This window comes from Platalea leucorodia (genome assembly GCF_965183815.1).
Source record: "Platalea leucorodia genome assembly, chromosome: 4".
NCBI lineage: Eukaryota > Metazoa > Chordata > Aves > Pelecaniformes > Threskiornithidae > Platalea > Platalea leucorodia.
In genome coordinates this window covers 75328712-75353665 of record NC_138826.1, presented here as the reverse complement: position 1 = coordinate 75353665, position 24954 = coordinate 75328712, and the positions used below count along the sequence as shown (strand labels likewise).

At 36.3% G+C, this 24954-nt stretch overlaps 1 protein-coding gene across 1 annotated transcript in view; it reads right to left on the bottom strand.

Moving 5' to 3' along the window:
- ANKS1B (ankyrin repeat and sterile alpha motif domain containing 1B) overlaps positions 1-24954 on the bottom strand; it is a gene marked incomplete at both ends in the record, with an annotated part of 442459 nt that overhangs the window by 220559 nt on the left and 196946 nt on the right. The window contains 2 exon segments of the mRNA XM_082308774.1: positions 1767-1839; positions 3879-4462. Of these exon segments, the coding sequence (XP_082164900.1) occupies positions 1767-1839; positions 3879-4462 (657 nt within the window).

Sequence of the window (24954 nt, the reverse complement as noted above, 5' to 3'; positions counted from 1 at the left end):
AGTGGAAAACATACATGTGAAGCTGCATATAGCTAGCTCTATAACAGAAAGAAATGTCTTTATTGCAGTCTGCATGTACAGCAATATTGATTAAATTTAAGAAAAGTAGTTGTATTTTGATTAACAGTACATAACTTGATTGCTTCATTAAGAGCAAAAGCAGATTATCATTCTAAACTAGCTAAAGACCATTAAGGGGTTGACAGAAAAGATGTTGGTTTGCAGGAAGCTGTACACTGACTAGAAAAAAAGTTGGGGCTCAGAGTCCCCTTTGGGAGAAGACGAAGCAAAGAAAAGAATAGATCTCCTGCCAACTGAAAGAGCTGAAGTACCAAATGCCACATTTGAATGCCAAGAAAAATAAGACATGCAGTAGAAGCCACAAAATGGCTGATGACAAGAGTTGTGAGATATTTTCTGATCTTAAAAGAGAAAAGTAGAAAAAGACAAGCAGTGGTCAGTCATAGGAAGGGACAGAGTAGTACTTACACATCACTAAGTTATGCAAATTTGCATACACATGCTGTTGCTTTTGTCACCTTTTCATAGCTTTTACTTGCTGTGCAACTTCTTAACGGATGCCTGATTTTGCATTTTGTGCCTGTATACTACCATGATAGAAAATAATAAGCAGCAAATCCTGAATTACTTATAGTATCTTCAGAAATTATTAACTATCTCCTAACCTGGAGTTTCTCTATGAATAATTCTCCCTTCCAACACTGCAAGTTTCAGAAAGAAAAAATAGCCTGCCAGGACAACATGCCTAGCACTCTTCATTATATTGCCCCTTACTCTTTTAGAAAAAAAATAATCTGAATTTGCTTGTTTTATCTGCAATTATATTTGTATTCAAATCAGTTATTTTCTCTTCTTCCTAGATTCTCTTCTCACTGTCCAGCGACTGTTAAAATAGCTGTGTCAACTCTATTTAGTTGGTAAGACACAGTTCCGTCCTGTACAGATATAATGCTCCAAGAAACGGACAGTTGTTAAAATACTTACTTTTTAAATTTAAAATGATAAGGTACATAGTCTCCTGTCCAATATGTAAACCCAAGTAATTGCACGCAATTGCTAGCAGGGATGTACCAGTAAAGGTGAGTTAACATAGCTTTGCCTCAAGACCAAATTATTCAGACATACAAGTCAGTTCTCTTTGCGTGAGTTAGGAAGAAGACATAGTAAAATACTTTAAAAATTCTTATCAGCACAGTTGCATAGGTTTATGCTGACAGACCAACAAGCTAGTCATGACTTAAGAGTTCTTAGAATTCAACATGGTAGGGAAGCTTTGCAAATTTTCCTCTCATTGCTAACACCAGTCACTGTCCGTCAGCAACATTTTCAGCCCTGTGCCAAATATTTGCTCAAAGCAGCATTAGATAATATAATTCTTTAAAAAGTGTCAACAGCTATTGGATTATATATACTCAGGGTCCCATCATTCCAAACAAAAACTCAGCTGAAAAAGATTGGAAAATATCCCCCTAGTAGAAAGGCTTCAATATGAAGACATTAATGGAATATTTTTTCTGGTGAGATTTCAAAACAACATTCATGACTCCAATATGCTATTTAAAGTAACAGCTCCAGGATACTGGGCCTAATGCATCTCTAAGAGTAAACAACATTGATTCCGTTCATGGTTATTCAAATACCTACAAATTATTTCAACACAGTGGGTTACTTAGCAATCTCTCATCCACAGTTTCCCTATAGACAGTTAAGTCAAAATTAAACAATAGTTAGTTGCTTTGCCTTACTTGTAGTGTGATCATTCATCTCCCCCAGTCCAGTATTAATTCCAGCATCTATTGAACTCATGATTTTATCAATCTACAAAAGAGAGAACAGATGGGCCCCATGTTTGTTATTCTATTTTATAGCTTTTCATGCATAAATTTATGGCATTATTACTCTCATTAGGAAAACAACAATCAAGATTGCAAAGTGCAAAAGTCAAAGGTAGACAACCAATTTCTCCACTTTGATTTTTATTTTATAACATTTGTACGCTAGCAAAAGCTAAAGCTTGAGACGAGTATTTCTTTTTCTACAGTACAGTTCCTTTCATACTGACGACTCTGGTCATCTAGGTATATCTCATTCTTTGAAACTACTTTGTCATATTTCAGTATACAAATACAGAGGAGAAAAATGCATATATTAAAGTATATGATGGAATAGATTTTAATTTTATAGGCTCGTTTCATTTGATAACAGTGAACGACTAGATGTTTATTTAAGCAGTAATATTAATGCATAAGAATATTGTTTTGAGGGTTATAAAGTACTAAAGCAATTGATCAATTAAGATTTCCAGAGAATTTCCTAGCTCCCTTTTTTCCATCTGCCCGAAGGCCACTGATAGCTGTGTACCCACATACTGCAGAATGATATTGTTTGTGAAACAGCACTACATTGATCCCAAAACTCTTTTGTCCATTTCTGAATTACGTTGAACTTACTATGTCAAAACTATTAATTATACCTATTTTATTTTCCATAAGAACAGGACAAAACAAAAAGTGAATCAAAAGGCTGGTGCTGTCTAAGAAGGCAGACACAGAGAACCATGTTTTACTGAGCTTAATATTAGGACTATGAGGAAAACTGTCTCTTTTTAAAATCTATGTATTAGTCACTGGTGACAGGAGAAAATCTGGGAATTTTGTCAGAACTTGCAGATTTAGAATTCACACCTGTTTTTTTGTTTTTTTTTTTTTTTTTAAATCAACTACATTTTTCTTACTCTTAAGAACAATCAAACCTTGATGTCCCCCTAAAAAGGCAAACTTGGACCTGACTTGTTTCAGGATTTCATAACAATGTATCCAAGTTATTAAGATCAAAATCTGATCCTAAGTACCCTTCCACTGAGAAAGTATCTCCTTTACAACAAAAACTACCTTCAGATGCCCTATCAAATCAGACATTTAGATGAGCTGGAAACCTTTTTCTAGAAAAATAATCACACAAACAAGCTCTAGGTTCTTTCTGAAATAAAATGGCATTCTGGAGATATATACATTTCCCCATGGCAGTCATTTTAAAGAGAAATGCTTGCTTCTCTGTAATAGCAGTAAAGATCTAAACATTTCCCATTCTTAATTTACCTCTGTAAGATGGGAACTTTTGTGTTGATAAAGAATCATTTACCTTCTTGAAATTTAGCACAGGAGAAAAAGAAGAATTAAAAACAAGGTGTCTAAAAATTATTTTAAATCTAGTTCTAAAACTAAAATGAAGTCTCTTGTATGAGCAAGCACGTGCACTACAACCTCAGTGTGGCCATTTCCTTTAATAGTTCCAAATTCATTGTAGCCATAAGTATATTCCCACTTCACACAAGAGTCAGGTATATGCCAAGCATTCGGTACACAGGCTACATACCAGTTAGAGGATATGTTATATAGGGAGGGTTTGTAGATGCACAATCAAACTAAAGATCTTGGACTCTCCATTCCTGCCATTTTCTCTTGTCTCTTGCTGACAGGCATTGCCATGGTGGGAAATAATTAACAAATATGTAAATAATGGGCATAGCTACAAAGAATTTTACCAATTTTATTAGTGTCAGTGGTGAGGGCTTTAGCAGAAAACAATTTCGACGTCACAACAAATTGTAGAATTACTTCTGGTTATCTTCATTCACTAGTGAAACAATAGACTTCATTAAGTGTGCAGCATTTTGAATAGAAATGCATCGCATTTTGTACCAGCTGTCAAACTACCATGCATTACACTATGACATACTCTCTGAGGATTTGCAGTGTGGAAGATTTACTTTTTATTTCATCTCTGAAGGTGAAAACAATAACAGCATTTTCACAATACCATATATTTGCTTGTACTTAAAAATGAACAAAACTTACTTCTTCCCATTCTGATGTGAAGGAAGGTGTTCTCTCCGAATTCCCTTTGGAGCACTGTTGGTTTGGTGTGGGTTCGCTCCAGTTGCTTCTTGCTTTTTTGTCATTTGGTGGATGGGTGATAAGATTAGAATCAGATTTTGAAACATTTTTGCACAAATGCATTTCAAGCAAAGTCTTTGGTAAGGATCGTATTCTCCCAAGTGTGCATGCTCGCTCCACAAATCCCCCAGTAGTAATAACCCACTGTTCACTTATCCTTGTTGATGTGCCAACCAATGTATGATTTTCTACTGGTTTAGTTTTAGTATGAAATATGGTTCTGTTTACAACTGGTGGCTTTTTTTTCTTAACAGGAGGATCAGCATTGCTTTCTTTCCGTAGCTGTATCTGCTGCACTGTGCTCTTGCTCAAAATGCTTTTCTCTAGTGGACCACTGCATTGGTTTGCTTTGCTGTAGAGCTGGAGTGGATTATCAGGTGGGTCACATGCAGGTGATGATCCATGAAGCAAACCTGCAAACTGTTCAGCAGGGTGTCCTTCAGGAAGCTCACTTTCAGTGGATGTTTCTCCCTGGCAAGGACGCTCTGAAATGAGAGAGTACCTTGTAAAAAACCAGGGTGATAAAATACTGCAAACAACAAAACCCTTACTCTCCACAAAATGACTTTTGTATGCTGTTTGGTTCTTTCTTATGTACAGAAACAAAAGATGCTTATGCCATGAATTGATTTCTTATTCTCTTAAAAAACAATTCTTTCCTTAAACTTGAAAATTTTATCCTGACTGGTTGAAAAATCACCAAAACCACTCAGTGCTACATATAAATTCCAGGAAAAAACAAATTTATAAAATAAAATAGGTCATTCCTATTCCATCAACTTGATGGTGTCTCTTTTAATTTGTTATTGAGGTGAAATATGTACAAATTATACAGTTTAGTATGATGAATTAGCTAGTTACTTTATAGGTAGTAAAACACATGAAGAACCAGTATTGTCAGGAGTATTGTTAGTAATTTTTCTTTTTATAGTCATTGTAATAATAGTGAATTTACCCTATGATGCCTTTTTACTGACAGTCTCTAAAGAACAGATCTGAGTGTTGTTTTTATTTCTGGGAACTTCTGAGAACAGATTCAGAGCAACAGTAACCATTGGAAAAAAAGAGCAGGAAATCAAGTCTTTTTGAAATAACGTTTACATGCAATTTAGCACACACACAAAAAAAAGGAACTACAGAAAAAAATGCACTTTTTGGCACAGTTCAGAGTGGATTATTAAAAATTTATAGCTCTTTTTATGCCTGTTTCTGTAAGGACCAGGAGAAAAAAAAAAAAAAAAAGATACTTTTTTCTACCTGTGCTGCCTCATTTAAAGTGTTGGTGTGGATAACATCACTCTATCCACATGGCATTAATTTTGCATATTCTACTCAGAATAACTGTATCCCCACTAACAGTTAACATCTCTATAACTACTTCATTAGAGATCAATACATTCATCTCGTTCCTGCTAGAAGTTGTATGTTCATATGTAGACTCAAACTGCAGGACTGGTATGCACAGCACTAGCTACCAGAAGGAATCAAACATAGTGAGTGTCATGTCATAATTTTCAAAGAAATTGAACAGTTTCCTCCTATTTGCTAAAATATCTGCTTGTAATAAACCCCCACAAATTCCAAAATATCACTTCTAAAAGAAGACAGTATTTGATTGTATGAATGACAGAAGATTTTGGTGTGTACTTCAAAACACCATCAGCTCTTTTACTAGTCAGCAGCTTAAAAGTGTAATATTACATGGTTTTCTCATTTGTTAAAATACCAGGATAAAATTCTAATCAAGATTAAGAGTGCAACCTAAGAAAGTCTACTTTTCTTCTTTGGGAAACAACTGACTAGAATATACACTTAAGACATTTTGCAACTGCAAAGATGTGGGGTGTTACGGTGAAAGGTTGAATGTGGGACGTGACAGAGCTTAAGGAATCAATAATGCCAGAGAAGTTGGTTTGGGAGGAAAAAGCAGGGGAAGAAAAGGACATGGGACATTCTCACTTTCTTTGATTTCTGAAAGCTGCTGAATTAACTGTATGTCTGCAGTTTTTAAGGTGAACTTAAAATGAAAAATAAATGATGCAAATAATGTTTGACTTTGGTGTTTTTCCCTTACATGAAAAACTCAGTAGCCGGGATTCAGCTCCAGATTAAGACATCTCATTTTACATATCTACATAGGTAAGAAGTATGTAAGCTCCCACCATAGTCACAGATCAGGTTGATAAAGTCAATGGATCCTAGAGAGTGATGCCACTCACTGTACGTTGTGGCTGGTCAGCTCAATCACTCCCTGTGCTCTGTTAACTGTATTGACTAGACTGCCAGTGACTATAATGGGAGATGGCATCCAGTTTGCATTCAGGTACCTACATTTAGGTGTCTTAATCATGAACTGAATTCTATTCTGCTGTTCCAGAGATGACTCTTAGCAGTTGTCTATTGAACTTACTTAAGAGAGAAATGTTTTTGTCAGGACAAAGGAAGAAAGAAGACTAAATCAGGAAAAATAAAAGCTTACAGACACCTGGAATGTAAGGATTTCACTAACGTCTACATTACCTTCACTAATATCTTTGCTACATCTATACTACTAAATAAAACTTTTCTTTGATACCTTTTGCTTTAACTAAGAGCTTTGTTAATTATATGACAAAGGAAGCAAAGATCTCATAGCTATGCCTTTTTCACCACATGCTTTTGAGCAATGCAAACCACATCTATACTAGGCAATGAAAAAGCCTGGAGTTGTCAGGAAAAAAATAGTACTATTTTGTACTATGTCATGATAAAGGTTAAGAAGCAAGCAGTGCAAGCAAGAAGCGGTGTTAAGAAGCAAGCAAGCAGTGTTGCATGCTGCACTGCAGCCCTAGAACAGGCTACCCAGAGAGTTGGCATCTCCATCCTTGGAGGTTTTCAAGACCTGGCTAGGAAAAGCCAGGTCTGATCTGATGACAACAGTCCTGCTCCAAACAGGAAGATGAACTAGATGATCTCCAGACGTCCCTTCCAACTAACACTTTAATCATCCAATTATAATTCTGAATCTTTTGACTTTTGAATTGATAACTGTTAAGTCTAATGCTCTTTTAATACAGATTTGTATTATTATTTTAGTTTCCTAATGCAGTTAATGCTTAATACTTTTATATTCAGAGAATAATGAGAGTACAGAGATGGACTATACCACTCCTCTAAATAGTATAGTAGCCTACCACTCACTGTATGGTTCTAAAGAAATCATAGAAGGAAAAAAATAATCCATGCAATAGATAGTCATGAAATAATTTGCCAGAGTACTCGTTTCTTTCTTATTCCAAGTCAGTATCTGTTGACATAAGACCTGAAGCATGAGCTATTAAATAACCTCTTCAAACTGCACCGTATCTAAAACTGCAACTGCATGTCTTCATTGCTCATGTGAATGTTCAAGATCTCAATCTCAAGAACTTAAAGTATGAAAAACTCTAAACAGGATAATAAAATGCTGCTTCTATTTCCTTGCTAAAATAGGCAACTTTACTTAAAGAAAATCCTTCCTTAGCTTTTAATAATTACCCATATCTGAGATTTGTGTCTTTTTATTGTTGCATATTTCTGCCATAAATTTTAAGACAACTGATACCGAAATCTATATTTCTTCTGAAACTTAGTAGTGATGCAAAAAATGTGATGTTTTATGTATTATTTTCTGTCTGGTTTTAAACATACCAAAATGATTCTTGTTCTTTTGAATACTGCTGTGCATTGAAAAAAAAATCCTTTCATTAAGTTGTCTATACTGATGATCAATGTTCTGTATGGTTAGAATGAATCTTAAATCTACTGATATATCTGAGAAATTCAGACTCACCATTCCTATTATGTTCTATCCCCTAACTTTATCATATGCTTTGGAACCTTTGCATTAGATGCTTTATTTTTATTTGTTTCAACCAACTTAATGGGCAGTAAGAAACTATATGATATGCAATTATATTGCATAGGTCTATATTCAGTGAACAGTAAGTTAATGATACAAGTTTTGATTTCTCATGGGCTTTTGAATAAATCTTCTGAGAACGGACTTTAAGAAAGAGCATGAGGATACCAGAGAGAGAGAACAGGTGGAGAAGTTCAAGCTCTTGGATTGTATCCCAATGGAGAGAAGTTTTCTGCTTATGATAATTTTTTTTTCTTTTTGCAAGAACATTTATTTTTCAATCTTAAGATCCTCGCCTGTTGGCTTTTTTTTTTTTTGCTTCCTCACCAGATACTGCTTTTCTTACCACCTTATCTTTTTACTTGTAAGTAGTATCCTAAATACCAACACATAAACAGATGTCATTTCTACAGATCTTTAGTGTTATTACAAGTGCATGTACAGCTTACCCATCTGAGTGGATTACTTCTGAAAATCACTGTGATACTGCCATATCTGTGTTGCATGGAAAACATTTACATTTGGAACTACAAATAAATTCAGTTCTGCCATAATCTCAAAGCCACAGATACATATTGCTATTATCACCCATTTATATAGAACCAAACTGGCATTTAGGCAGCAGATTGCAATTCAATCAGCTATTTATTTACACACTGATGCACCCCAGCAGTTGCTTGTGGTACATATATAGAACTCTGGGGAATACCATTTCTCACTTTCAGTATTTGAGAGTTATAATTTACAGATGCTTCATCAAACACACACATCTATTTTCTGAATCTGACTCCAAGACTACAGAGCACATTAAGAAAATCAGGAGCATACTAAATACTGTGAATTTGGCATTCATGTAAAGTTGGATATCAGCTTATTCACATTTGTATCTCAAGAGCTTCCATGTTCAAAACTAAAGTACATTCAGGAGAATAACAGTTGTTAATAATAGTAATGAAAAGAGCCGTAATAGATAAATTATAACAACAGTTACATCTTTAACAGGCATTGCTGTTGCCATGGCACAAGTTTCTAATGCAAAATAAAAATCCACTAGAAATTTATTCTATAGCTATGGTAACAACTGTATGGTGACACCTACAGTGTTAATCTAGTCAAGTTCTGTTTTCATTTGATCCAGAAAGATTTTTTTAGCAGCACACTCTGCACATGTGTAATATCTGCCCAAAAATGTATTCTCAACTCCCTTTTCCACACACTCGGTTGATTGATAAAACTAACAGTCACAGCTGAGTAATATTTGGAGAGTCATAGAAGGATGGTAAGCAAAGAAGTCATCTTATCTGCATGGTAAAGATTGCTTTGGACACACTAGAATACCTTCAGTAGTGATGATATTGGTTGTATTGCCAAAGCGATATCATAAAATGGGATGATCAGCAAGAAAAGGTGCAAGACAGAAAATTCATAGTATTTAAAAACTGAAGTCGCAATATTCAGGAAGGCATTTTTTCACACAGCAAACAACATGGTGCTCTGACCGAGCTTCAGCTCTTTGATGGCAGTATGTTGGCTGCAGATATCTTTGATGAGGCAGTGCAATGTTTTCTCACTCTAGTAAATGTTATAGCAAGGTACCATGGACCTGTGTGGGAGATATAACAACACGATTACTAAGCAACTGATGAAGAATGTGGGCTTCTACTGTCACCAGCAACAACACAGAAAAGGAGCAACTGTCCAGCCAGATTGCTGTTTCTCCTTCTGCTTCGTCCTAAATCTAAAGAAACCACCAGAAGGTGGCTTGCAAGGTTGGGGTCAGTGGTCTCCAGGCTCTGTGCCCAGGTTCCAACATCACCAGCTTCTCAAAGCCATACGGTCCCTTAGAAATCACAGTAAAAGTCTCCGTGAATTATGTGTTTTCTCTTACTAGCTTCATAACTGCCAATTCAACCCCTTAACATCGCAGTCTGCACTTGACTGTGTACTGAAGGATTTTACTGCCTCATTACCGCTACCTTCTTGGTAGTTTCACTGCCCACATTTTACTCATCTGTTTCACAATGACCCATCAGGAACCGCAAAAGGTGAGAAAGATTTTGGTGGAAAGATAGCTCTGTATGGAGTTTTCTGAACATTGCTTGCCAGCCTCTAATGAAGAAAAAAGCTTTCAGTGAGGAAGGATGTTGGCTGGTAATTACTGGTAATTCTAAGCACATTATAATATGCAAATATAGTTCTTGCCCAAAATTTCAGCAATAGGAGTGTAATCTGGTGCAAATAGAGTTAATTTTAATTAACTATTTTTATTTACATCTATAAGAGATGTATTGACTCTCCTGTAAATTTTCAGAAATTTGTTTTGATACTCAGAGTATATTCTGTATTTGAGGGGGACATAAATGTAATTTTTACATAGATCACATAAAAGGTTAATCTTTAACTGCAAAATTCAACCTAGACAAAAATATAGGGCTGCAGCTGCCACCTCCATAATGCCGTTTCCATAAGAATTTCTTTCGATGTGACTACATAAGGCATGGTACCTAGACATTTTAGTGATAGACAGCCTCTCATGAACCATCACATTTTACAGCACAAGAATCTACCTTATACCTGCTCATCAAAATAAGAATCCTGCAGAAAACTAACATGTTAACATGTTTATGGACTAAAAATTTCAGGCAGATAAAATAATGTTCAACATTGTCCCGATGAAACACAGGACTACTTCAACATCCGTGTTCAAGCGAAAATTCTACTAGAATATTTCAGCTCTACCATGCAGCAAAAAGGAGAAAAAAAAACTCACAGTATTTCTTTGGAACACTCAAGCAATCTTTCATAAGAAATTCTGAGAAATGAATGGAAATTGATGCAAAATGTAATTTTGCAGAAAGATCACATATAATTGCATTGAGAAATTCTGTGGTAATCTCTTCTTGCAGGAGAAAACTAGCAGTTGAGTGGGCTGTGGCTGTGCTCAGAAAGTACATGTTAATTTGACAATGTAGTACAGCAGGGAAGAGTAATAGAAGAGGAAAATTTGGTGACACTTAATAACCAAAATCAGTGCAAAGCAATATGAATGCGACAGATGAGCTCTTGAAACCATATCCTTTTGTTGAAGACTCTAACGAAACCTCATTAACTGTTCCACTTCTGATATTTCACACATCAAACGCAAAGAAGGAATGACAAAGTCCTCCACCAACTAGGAACAAAACTTACTAATTGTCAAGGCAAAAGAGAGTGGAAAAATAATGGATGGTTTTTAGAATGCTGTTTCTAAAAGGAGATGTTGCTCAACAATTTCAACATTTGCATTTGGAAGGAAGGATTTGCCTAAGTAACAACTCTGTTTCCCCATGCACGAGATAAAAGCAGAAAGACTACAGAATATATATTCTGGCATTTGCGCTGATCATACACTTCTGTCTTTCCTACCTTGATAAAGAATATATTTCTGATCTGAGAAGTATTTTTAAGATACTTAAGATGTGATACAGAGTAGTTTGCCACTCCTCATTCCACATACAAGCTAATCTATGCTCTGTTTCATCTTATAATTATGTTTCAAAGATAGCAAGAATGCAAACAGTGATTTCATAAGAAATAATGTAAAATAAAGACCCACCCCCCCCCCAAATGGCCTCATTTAATTTTTGCAAAATTTCCAGTTAGGTAGTAGAAACAAAGCTGTAACAACAGAAAGTGTATAAATATTAAAAATGTCTAGAAAATACCTCTGGCTGTAGGATTACAGTCCAGTTCTAGATGTAGATACATGCAGTCATGGAAGATTTCATCCAGAATTGCAAAGTTTTTCAACTCTGTGTGGAACACTTACTGAAATTTTATATAATTACTTACATATAGCTGTTTTGAAACTAATCACTAAAAATCATGGTCTTTTAGCAAGCTTGCAACTCACTGTATCTTTTTTGTTGTAAATACTGGGTGGGGAAAGTGAAGGAATAAAAAGTAGATTCTGTATATTCATTTTCCCCTAATGATTTATTTAGGGGTTGCAAATGTGAAAGGATAACCATATAAACTCTTTTGAAAAGTATTTACAAAACATAAATGATCTTTAAAAAAAAAAAAATCAATCTAAACGATTATGTGCAAAAGAATTTAGCTAAGAATATTAATTTTCTATGCAGATTGACAATCTCTAAAAGATGTTTACATTTCACAAATACCGACAGTTACTTTAAAAAGTAACATCACATGCAGGGTGCTTAAAAGCAGATTCTGTGAAAAGAAGGGAAGAGATTCAGGTGACTAAACACAGACATATATGGCCATTTTAGACACAGTAAGGTATCCAAGGTGACTGCAAGGGCTGACAGACATGACACACAACTTACTGGAAAGCTGGGTCTTTCTGGGAAAGTAGCTAGAGGCCAGAAAGGGTATCTGGAGTGTCCAAATTGGTCTAGACATCTCTGTTTAGGCACTTGAACTGTTTCTTAGAGGTCAAATGGTAGCTGACAAGGAGTACTGATGCTGATACCCATGTAGACAATACATCTCAAAGAATCCATTACTGTAGAATAAATAATTCCTTGAAGCGATTCCATGCATATACCCCACTTCAGATGACTCAGATACACTTACCTTAGACAGGAACTGAAAACTTGTCAGCATTTTAAGTAATGATTGTTGGATACTTCTACCAAACTAGCCATCAGGTTAAGAAGCCAGATCACCCGAGTGGCACAGAGCATGAAAGGTTGGCTGACCCTAGGTATCAGGGGAGACCTTATAGTAGCCTTCCAATACTTAAAGGGGGCTTATATAAAAGAGGCGGAGGGACTCTTTTTAAGGGCAGATAGTGATAGGACAAGGGGGAACAGTTTAAAACTGAAAGAAGGGAAATTTAGATTAGATGTTAGGAAAAAATGCTTTACTCAGAGGGCGGTGAGGCACTGGAACAGGTTGCGTAGAGAGGCTGTGGACGCCCTGTCCCTGGCATGTTAAAGGTCAGGTTGGACGGGGCCCTGAGCAACCTGGTCTAGTGGGTGGCATCCCTGCCCATGGCAGGGGGGCTGGAGTTAGATGATCTTTAAGGTCCCTTCCAGCCCAAGCCATTCTATAATCAGCTCAAGACATTTTGGAAACATATGTGCATTTGGAACGTGGAATTAACCTGCTATGAATTGACTATGACCACTAGGAGAGTCAATGTGTAGCTTTATTAAGCTACTAGGATGCAGAAAAGCACTAGTTCAATTTCAGATTTAGTTACAGGAAAAACAAGCATTAGACTACAATAGTTCAGACATGGAAAAGCAGTGAATGAACTTGGAAGACAATTATCAACTTTCAGGCTCCAGCACAAATGACACTTTACTAAGCTCTCTTACTAACACAGAGAAAAAAAGTACCTAAGGAGCTAAAATGACCAGTTGAAAAAAGGGAAGAGAAATGATTAATCTGCAACTGCCTGATGCAAAAGTTGCAAGCCAGCCTCTTTTAGGCTATTTGCAGGAGCAAAACTTACAGAAACTTTCTCCTTGTCTTAAAAGAGAAGCTATAGGTAAGAAAAGTTCATTTCAATACTTTTCTCTGACTGCTTTGTATACTTACGTGAATAAAAAAATATTATTATGAAAAACTGTGTGAATCATCAACTAATTGCTGGTCACAAGCTCCCACAGAGATATTCCTTGATATTTCCAAACACAGGTCAGTTCCTTTGGTTAGAAACAAAGGGTTTGCCATCCACATTTCTGAACTACAGAGTTTGATACAGAGAGGCACAGTTTAATCCAATTAAAACCCTACTTACCTAACTGGTGGAAAATTCACACAATGTAAGTGCTACACGTAGAAATCCTGAATGATTTATCTTCTGTTAGGATCACGTGAAAGTCAGAGGACAGAGTTTCCTTTAGTGAATAGCTGTGGCAACAGAAAATATTATCACCCACCCTGCTGCTCTTCAGCCAGAAGGCATCATTCAATAGCTCCACTGACAGCTGTTTGTAAGAATGGCCACTGATCTGCTTAGCACAAATCAGCTGTACCGATTTGGGTAAAGCAGTTAAGTTCACCTGGCTTATTTTGCTTGAGATGGATTAGAAAGCACTCACAGAAACTCTTCAGCTGAAGCCAGATCTGGGGGTGGCCACCTATGAAAGAACTGCAATGACAAAGCGGTGCTGGTAACATCTTCAGTCACCTCCACAGAATTCTGCCATTCATGAAAGGATGATACTTATCTGCAATGTAAGGGTCATCCTTCCTCTCTGAAACGTATCAGGTGGATACACCCTTAAGGCACCAAATAGTTCTGCTTTTCAAACATGTTACACCTACCGAGAATACCATTTTCTTAGGTGGAATAATGTGCCTGATGACAGTAAATATTAGTATGGTCTGAAGAGGACTAATTTACCAAGCTAAAAGGATTTAAGATAGTACAGCTTTCAAAGACCTCCTCCAGCCTGGTAGAAACACATGAATAAAATAATTTAAGAGTCTAGGAACTGTAAACAGGAAAACAGGATGTGAGTCTAAGCAATCAGAAACTACACTAATATTGGTGGGAATTGTCCCATTATAGGCCCATAATCAACAGACCAGATTCTGTTCAGGTAACACCCTGATCAGAATATCAGGAATAACAGGTTGTAGAAAACTCTTCCCCACCAGAGAGCTCCATCCAATTGTTGGCACATCTTTAATAAGTACACGAAACTTCCTTACTCTGTAATGAGATACTTTGGATTTAGAAAGCAACTTATTTTCAAGAATAACTAGTTCTTATCTACAGTGTGAGAGGAAATAAATGCTTCAATATAGATTATAACAAATTCATCAGGTCCTTAAACCACAAATATCTCAAGTAAGACAGGCCTAGAATGGTATTATTACTTCATTCTGCTCTAATTTACTTATGTTTCACTCAGTATGAGGAAGACTGATGAACAGACATCAATAATTATGTTTACCTGTGAACTAAGGACTTAGATCAGCCAGATCTGATCTTCCTACCATACGTGTATTTCGGCTGTTTAAGCAAGTGTGCTTACATTTCACCTGAGGAACAGGTGAGGAGAGAACAAACCACTGTCATCCTGTTTTGTAGATACATGGATGGGCAGAATCTGCATCAACAGGGAATTCCCATGTGAATACCAGGTGAGCTGATATATGAACACATACCTCCTGCAGACAGAGATGTGAAGTCTGTCTTGATTCACTGATTTCATATCTAGGGATTCCCATTTTCAACTGGAAACATCAGATGAAGCTGAGGAAGATTTCACTTCTTGCCATAATGGATTCTCAAGAGAGAACTCTGACAAAGGGCAGGGAATTGCAACTAGGAAAGCTCAAAAATTGCATGGAATAATCCATATTTATGAACTGTAATATACAACAGTTTAAAATTATAGGATTTTTAAAGGAGGACTGTGTATCTAAGAGGGCAGGCATAGAGGAGAGGCAAAAAAGTAGTACAGATTTCCTAAAAGCTTTGTACAGTCATGATGGCTATTCAGACAGGCTACTATGAAGTGGATGCTTGTATGAATGCAGAGAAATAATTATGGAATCACCATTGCCTAAGTTTTTTATTCTTCTTTAGAAGAATCCCTTCAAAATCTTTGTGGAATGAACCAACAGTTAGAAGACTTACATTTGAAACAATTCGGTAAGCTCACCTGCCTCCTTCAAAGATCAGGGCAACTGAGAATGGAAAACACAGAGATGGCAATTTTTTTTCATTGGATAGGTCATAATCTATTGGACCTCCTTGGACCCATAATTTTATTCCTAATCCAGTGAATCATTAGGACCTTCCTCTAGGGGGAAGTCCATTGGAGATACCTGGACTTCCTTTGAACTGTAAACAACAAACAATGAAGTTCTGTTCACAGCAATGCATTTGTCTATTGGCCACACCAGAATTTTGTGCATGTTGAATACTGTCTATGAAGGTATCTGAACCACCATTTGCCTTTCAGGTATAACAGCCCCCCTTTCTTCTAGTTCTGATCACTGTGGTCAGTCAGGAAGTAGATGGTTCTTTCCATTCATGGTGTGATTCCTGACTGTAAGGTTTGAGTGGGTAAGGTGAAAGAACGTGCTACATTTCACTCAGCATTTCTCACTGCAAACTTAGAACTGTTGCTCTTTCATTTCACATGACAACAAACTTCCAAACCTCAGTATTTTTCATAATAGAAGTATCTCCCAGATGATGATTTCAAACACTTCCTCAGTATTGGATGGCAGAGTCAAAAGCTAAAGTGTTCACACTTCTCCTTTGAGCTTTTAGGATATCTCTTTCTGTTGTTTCTGTTTTGGAAAGGGACTCACTCTCAGCAAGTATATATTAATTTTGGTGGGAGTGGCCTGCTTCAAACCATCCCTTATGGAATACTTGTTTTCAGTCACTACAGAAAAAAGGTCTGAGCTCTTGGACTCAGCTTCCTTGCACACACTCCCTCTCCACTCTCTCCTTCTTTCCCCTTCTTACCCACAAAGAAAAGAAAAATCATTAAAACTGACAGAGTGGCTAAGTTCTTCATCAGTCAGACATGCAAACAAAGTAGGAAAGAGCAGACCTACTGTTTTCTCACATGCATTGTTCTGTAGCTTGCATGCTAAGTTATCTCTTACTTCCATAGATTAACACATTCATACTGTGTTTAAGCCTCAACACTTCTTCCTGCAGAGTATTTCTAAAATGTAGTCTCTACCTGCCCAGCTAAAAATTGCTACCCAAACCATTGTCTTGTATCTATTAAACTTCAGGCCCTCTGATCTTGACCCATTCAAGAACTCTTCTACAAAAGTCACCTTGTTGGTCCATTGCACTGAGCATGTTACGTGCTTTGGTTCTCACTGTTACTTTTAAGGCAATTTGTGGCATACAAATTCTTTCTTAATAAACCTTCAAAGTCATCAAATAATTGATTCCTGTCTTTCATGTGCTGGCAATGCCCCATTATTACTGTTTTGCTATTTCTACTTCTGCTGAGAGGTCATGTAGAAGAATTGAATTGTTCCAATATTTCATGTTTCAAAGGGACTGTAAAACAACCGTATATTTCAACTAAATTGACGGCTGTAGAAAAATCAATGTTGGTATACATTATGTTGCTGAAAAAGACAATTCCTTGCATTGCCTCAAGCCCACTGTTGCTGCTATACAGACCTGTGGGGGTTCAGGATCAACTTGCTTTGAAATAACACTGATTCTTCCAGTGTTTTCTTTGATGAAATTCTGCTCTGGCAAATTGTCTAACCTACCAAACACACTCAGGAGAATGGAGTATGCAGAAGTAGTTCATTAAGTCAATCATAATTAACAAATAATTGCAGAAACAATATTACAATTGTTTTAATTAGCATATTCTTCATTTGGAATAAATTGGAAATCAAATGATCACAGTCTCCTGAGAAATTTACACAAGTCACTTCTTCCTCTCTTTAAAAAAGCAAACAAGCATCACTAGTAGCTCCACATATCAGAAAGCACCATAACAGATACCAGAACAAAACCTGGCAGGTGTTTTCTTTTTTTCTTTTTTTTTTTAAATTTTTCTTTAAAAGCTTTTATTGTTAAAATAATGAGAAATGACAATGAAAATATTTTAATCACTTTTCTGATTAAAAGTGGGCAAACACCTTATTGCTCTCCTTTTGTAACTAATAGGAAAGAAAAAAGACAGGGAGAAGAAGGGAAGAGAGAAGAGAGTTAAGAACAAGACGAAAAGAAAGGAGCCATCCTGAAGATCAAAGATTCAAAACCCAGAAACTTCTGATGAGATTTTCAAATTACAATTGGTCCTAAAAAGGACTTTTTTAATGTGCAAAGTGTTTTTATGATTTTTTTATTAGTTTTCAAAAATCTCATGAAGATACAAAGATGAAATGGCAAGTATTTAGCCAATACTTGCACCCTGAAAGCATAATATTTTTAGGTCAGCACCTAAGGTAAAGAAGGACAGTCAGAAAAAGTCAAGACGGTCACTCCTGGAATAGGTTACCTTGAACATTATAGTATTATTAGCACTTCAGCTTATGTTATTTAATTATTCTGCCTGTCTGCACCAACGCAAATGAAAGAAGGCTGATGAGAGTGGTGGGAATAAGTGACATGCATTAGGTATTTCCGAGGAGAATGACAGGAGTTCTTAAATGAACAAGGAGTGAACTACCAATTGGGACATGTATACTGGCCTCTATTTAGCCCAGTTAACAGGTAATTGAATTTTCTTCAAGTCTTTTGATGGAAAACAAGGCATTAACCTATTAAAGTCTTCTCTGCTCAGAGACTAAAGGGTGAGCCAAAATTTAAAGTAATTGGGATAGTTACAGTACTAGTAAACAAAGAACAAATCTGCATATAGGCTTTTTTTTTTTTTGAAAGCAACTTCCTTTCTTCCAACCTTCTCTATGGATATTTATTATAATTTGGACAAACTTAAAAAAAAAAAATCTACAAATCTACGAGGAAATATGCTACATGTTTCCAAACCAAAATTAACTTCACAGATATGGCAATTGATCAGTGAAGTTTAAAAGTAAATTTTAAGTGAAACTTGCTTTAAGTTCACCTAACCTCTCAGGCTGACTGTCAATATAAAGACTAAAAGTCTGTAATTTGCAAGTGGCTTCAAAATATCTCTAATTAATCTGAACTTTGTTTTTATCATTTGGTAGCAGCCCAAGATATGCAGTAATCACAATACAGAAGTACAGAGGACTGAATCAAAGTAACTGCCTGCTTCTTAAAATTGGCATCTTACTTCTACTTCAGTTAAACCATACTTTATACTAAAGACAACACAGCAATGTTTTTACCACATAAAAGCAAAAGGTTCAGCAAAAATCAGTCATTTCCAAGGTCTGATACTTTTTGCCAGTTTTTTAAGTCAATTCATTCATAAAGACTATTAAAAAAGAAAGACCATCACATTTGTACAACTTTACTTTGCAATTCTCGGGTGAAGAGTTGCAGAGCAATATGGTTTTTTTCCCTACATGGCTAACCCTCTAAGAATTCCTATTGAAAAGTAAGAACTCTAAGCCTTTTTGTGGTAAGAGTTCTCCTTAATTTATCTTGACAGTTAGAGAGACTGACTCAGGGCAAGTAAAAATATTCCATCTTCATTGTGGGTGTGGAAGTATCACTATACACCAAGATGTGAGAGGTGCATAGTGAGGAGGTGGTTTTGCCACTCTACTCCACTCTGGCGAGACCCCACCTGGAGCACTGCATCGAGCTCTGGAGCCCTCAGCACAGGAAAGACATGGACCTGTTCGAGCGAGCCCAGAGGAGGGCCACAAAAATGATCAGAGGGATGGAACACTCCTATGAAGAAAGGCTGAAAGAGTTGGGGTTGTTCATCCTGGAGATTGGAAAACTCTGGGGAGACCTTATTGTGGCCTTTCAATAATTAAAGGGGGCTTATAAGAAAGATGGGGACAGACTTCTTAGTAGGGCCTGTTGCGATAGGACAAGAGGTAATGGTTTTGAACTAAAAGAGGTAGATTTAGACTAGATATAAGGAAGAAATTTTTTTACAATGAGGGTGGTGAAACACTGGAACGGGTTGCCCAGAGAGGTGGTAGATGCCCTGTCCCTGGAAACATTCAAGGTCAGGCTGGATGGGGCTCTGAGCAACCTGATCTAGTTGAAGATGTCCTTGTTCATTGCAGAGGGGTTGGACTAGATCAGCTTTAAAGGTCCCTTCCAGCCCAAACCATTTTATGATTCTAGGATTCTATGAATTTTAAAGGTAGGCATCAGACAAAGGCTCTCGGCTGGTCAAAGTGGACTACAGTTTAAGGCAATGCTAGCCTGTCTTTTCCTGAAGCTGACATGTATGCTACAATGTCTTTAAAGAGAAAATATACACAGCAGTTGGTAACTCAAATTCATAAACTTAAGGTCAGAAAGTGCCATTTGTACCTGTCCTGCATATAAGAGCATAGAATAAGGAGGTTCGTCTCCCTGAACAATATGCACATCCAGTAGCAGACCCAAAGGAGCTAAAAAAGAAGATGAACGCAGCTCTTAGGCATTGTACAGATCAGCTAGTGCCCCCACTCCAAGGACACTAAATATGAAACTTAATTTTCAGTTTTAATCATGGGATCATTCTTTCACAATTTAATGTTTATTGAAGTATTTGTAAACGGCAAAGCCCCTATGATCTCACTTAATTTCTATTTCACACTGCACTCTAAACGGAATATACAAAAAACGCTGCTTGAAGATTTTTGAAAAAAAAAAAAATTGAAAAAAAAAAAGAGAGCACTTTAAAGAAGAGCTAAAACACCTGAGAAATAAAAAATATTCAAGAATAATGAATTAGAAAAGGAGAGTGGGAAAACACAGAAACAGAAGCTAAGGGGGAATCTGAATTCTAATTCCAAGGAACTATTGCAGGTTACCAGAACTGCACTGCTCAGCAAGTGCTTTCAGTCTTCTTGCTACATCTGTACCTCCTGTCAGGAAGCTCATTTGATCAAGATATTGAAATTAGATGCTCTGTCTTTCATTTCTGCCATGTTCCTCTCCCATATTATCACAGTCGCTGCAAATCTAAATTACTGTCCAAGTGCAAGCTGAGGTTTTCAAATACTTGTTGAATGGACACTGCTCAGTTTGCTGTCTCTCTATAGCTGAAGTGAACTGAATGGAGTTATTAGTTTTACTGCATACCTTGCCTGAGGTCAATTATGTTTAAATGCAACTTTTCTTACACAAATAACAATGACATTATTTTTGGTGTTACGTTTGATTTTGCTGCTCTAATTAGACCTATAGATTTGTCATAGACAATTTCTGGAATAAGGCATAATAATGTCAATATCACAATCATGACAATCATAGGAAAACTTATGAAAAAATCAATTACAAGTTTAAAGCAGCTCAAGTACCTTTCAAAAACTATATATTGACTCAAAAATAATACAATAACCCCAAATACTTTTTAGTTATTCTCTGATAGGTACTTTATTTTTGCTATCATAACTACATGACAGATGTCTTTTTGTATTAAAGCTTCATCTTCCTCAGATGTTTAGCTGTGTCAACAGTGAATTTTCTTAACATTTTGCATAGCCACTCACCAATTCTTTCAGCTATGCCATGTGGGAAGCCCAGCCATGCTGTTCTGAGTTGTAAACCAGGTTGTAAAGACAACTGATTGTTAAGCCAAGATAACCTTCGGTCATGAAGCCAGAATTTTTTCAAAATAATCAGAGACACCTTCTCAGTCCTTATACACTTATTCCTTTGCTGTGCAATTTTACATATCACCTGTGTTTCGACTCCTGAACAAGGATCACTGTATTCATAGGCCTCAGCTCAAAATCCTCAGTCCCAAGTGCTTTCTTCTCCTTCAGTCATTGAAAGTGTCCAGAACCATAAGAAAACAAAGAAACAACATCCCAAACCAAAGAAATAGTACAAAGCTCAGGCAGTAAAAAGTGGGAAGCCAAGCTTCCAGCATCGCTGGAAGTCAATACCAAGATCATAGCTGATTTCTGGACCAACACAAGGAAAAGTCACCACTTTGTGTCCTTGAAGAGAAATCTTCAAGAATTCCAGTAATATCTGAAAAACTGAGGGCAAAGGAGGCAAAGCTCAACCAAGCAACAGTTTGAAAAGAAGCCAGAAGGGTCAAAGTGAATGAACAGAATACCAAAGGCATTTTTGACCTGTTTCATGAACCCATGTCTGTCTTGTGAATTAGAAGATAATTATGCATACACTTACAGAATCTGCTTTTCCTTATGCTAACTTTACAGAGAGAACTTCAGCCTTAAAATATAAAGTTTCATCCTACATTCTTATGTTACTACAAAAGCATTCATGGAGGTTACACCAAAGAAACAGATAGGAGTGGAGGGAAAAGGGAAAAATAGTTTAATCAGGTAAAGGAGTCATTATGTTGTATCACTCTAAAGAGTATTACAAAATCTAAGGATGAATTTTATCCTTTTCACAATGCCCTTCAGCCTTTTGATGAAAAGGTTACTTGATGAGCTACACAATTGCACACCCTATCTATCTGCTGCATTCTTCAGAAAATGGAAATACTGACAATATGCAGGTCCAATGTTTGTGACAGAGCACAAGAAAAGTTTGGAAGTGTGATGACTGAGATTGTTATTGTTCTGCTTCCTCTACAACTTCAAATACTGTTAATACAGTTAGGTTCCCACATGTTCTTATACTGGTGAACTAGGCAGACTTCTTTCTTAATTTCGTGTACAAACACCATGATTGATTTGAAAGCATCAGCCCTAACAGAGTGCTAGATGTAGCTATCATCCGTTGCACACCCTCTACGTGACTAAACAATACCAACACAGAGATACCGTGTAGAGCCTTTGCTGTAGCTCACAGTAGTATCAAGAGCACTTAATTGACAGCTGGGATCTTAGAGACACCAACAATCATTTTTTAGATGTAGTCCATCTTCTCTCATATTCCACTCCAATGACACATCTGGCATAAAAGGCACCACTCTCTACAGTGGTGTCCAAGCGGTTGCTTCTAATAATCCTCTCTCCAGCTTGAAGATTACCATATTCTTAGAAAAAAAATGTCCTTCGCACAATTTCAGTGGGAATACTGCAAATCTGTGAGTAAGTACATTGTAAATGTTCCTCTCATTAATCTGTCATCATGTCAAATTTCCACTATCCTAATTTAAGAGTAGTTTTCAAGGTAACAACTGCTTTTGCTTGAGAATTTGGGAAGGCAAAGGTGCTTTCTTGGAAGATATCTTTGCACATGTGACACAGACTAGCTGAATAATAGTAATGATTCAACTACATTCACCAATATGAAGCTATTTTGTATTGGAAGAAAAATGTAGTTCAGTTGATTTTTTCACAGTAGAACATTCAAAACCTACCAAATCAACACCTAAATGTTTAGAAAGAAACTTGATTTTTACATATTCCACTGGAGAGGAATTGATTTTCTTGAAAGAGAGCAATTATTTATTAGAATGTTACACATTGTCAAGAATTACGTAAATCAAGAGATTAAGATATAGGTCATTTATTTCCGAAGAAAACATTTTTTGAAGTATGAAGGGAGAAAAATTGAACACAATTTAAGCTTCTAGTCTTGGTATCAAACTAAGGCTGAGTCATAAAATCACTTTGAAGACAGCTGTAATGATATAAAATGTTACTGTGTACCAGCTGTTCACTGAGAGTATTCTGTTAAGAGATTGCCCCTTCTAAATATAAATTATGGTATCCAGTGAAAAATCTGAACTACCTGAAGTGGTAATTTCCCTCCCACTAAGGGAAAATAAGGTTTTACACAATCCCTTCTAGATACAACAGGGGATACATAGACCTTGTTGATGAAACATAGACAATGGTTTCATTACCGAGTTTAATGGCAAATTTGCTTCTTGTCTGAAAGACCCTAGATGATGGAAAAAGTGTAAGAGACAAAAACTTAATTTGACTGAAAATAAGAGTATGTATTGAAATTCTGTAAAATATCCCTCTGCTCTAAGTATTAATACAAGTGTACACTAGAAATAAGCTCTGCAGGCATAAATGCTTCAACACCGTCTTGTTTAATGGCTGCATACCTGCACGCCTAGAGAAAATCCACAAAAATCCCAGTTCCCAAGCTAGAGGCAGTTTAAAGATGGCACAATTGCCAGTTTTGTAGAAATATCCTTTACAATTTAAATAAAATACTGGGGCTGCCAAGGAAGACTAAGGGAGTTAGTTTTTGCCTCAATTTGCCTAGCTCGCTCAGATACCTTTAAAAATACCAAGCATTATATAAGACAAGAATAATGTTACAAATTATTAAAAGCAACCTATTTCTCTTAATGGAAGACTGTCAAACTAAAGCAAATCATAATGCAGAAGAGAACACTGTTGTCTGATGTAAAATCTGCTATATTGTGACTCAGGAGTTACTCCTAGCCTTTTCAGTAGTGTACCAGGTGACTTCAGAAAATCAATTTAGTATTAGTTTGCCTGAATTTCCTTGGCTGCAATAACACCAATCCTTCTAAAGGGCTTTAAGACCTGTAAATGAAAACAGCACTATATGAGAGCTAAGTATTATCAGCATCTTTTAAGATGCTTATCAAATTTCATCATAAAACCTGAATTTTTCAGAAGTCCTTTAAAAATGCTTATACTGTGCTTTTATGCTTCTCTACTAATGTCTGTAGGAATCTTTTTTAACATGAAAGGAAATGAATATATGAGAAAACAAATTCAACTACGGAGTATACAAAGTGTCATTATATATATAATAAATTGAAAAATTAGAGAATGTTTTATAAAGCCCTTTGGCTGTAATAATGATGTGTTACTTCTAGGCACACATACTTCAATAGAAAATCTGAAGTTTCATGATTATGGTTTAACTCTAATGGAATAATTTTAAAAGATTTAAATGATTAAATATTATTTTGCAAGACATGACTTTTCACACAGTGTGATACAATGAATTTAAATCAGAGGCAGATGGTACCTAGTATTCTTACAACTGAGAAGACTGGTATGTCAGACAATCTACTGTTTTGTTCTGTTTAAGATAAACAGGCTCTCTAGGGTCCTTGAAAGCCATTTTTTTACTGGAAGGGGAGCTAGAAATACAGTGTTCATTTAAAAGTTTATTTATTGTGTTTGCAGCAACTACACAGAGAAAACTATGGAGAAAAATTGTATCAGGAATCTGCAATGTTGTCATGATTGCCATGTTCAATTAAATACCTGACCCTTTTATGATCCCTTCCACAGCAACCCATTTACCTCTTAAAACTTCTATTCGTAATCAAATTTTTGTAATAAAAATTGTATTCATCTTCTTTTTCCTCCTGAAAAAAACCCAAATTATCGCAGAATATATGAGCTTATTTCAGAAGCTGTGGCCAGCTTGCTAACAAGCTATGACAAAGCTGACCACTGACAAGACAGCTTTCTAAAAAACAAAGCAATATTTATTTAGAAAGACATTTTGAAGAAGCTCTCTTACAACATTATAAATCCCTTCTATACATGTCGAGGTAACTAGGCAGTCATTGAGCTTATTGCCTAGAGCCTGATATGATTTAAGGTCATCTGGGTGACCTAAAGAATTTAATTCCATATGAAAAAAGTCACATC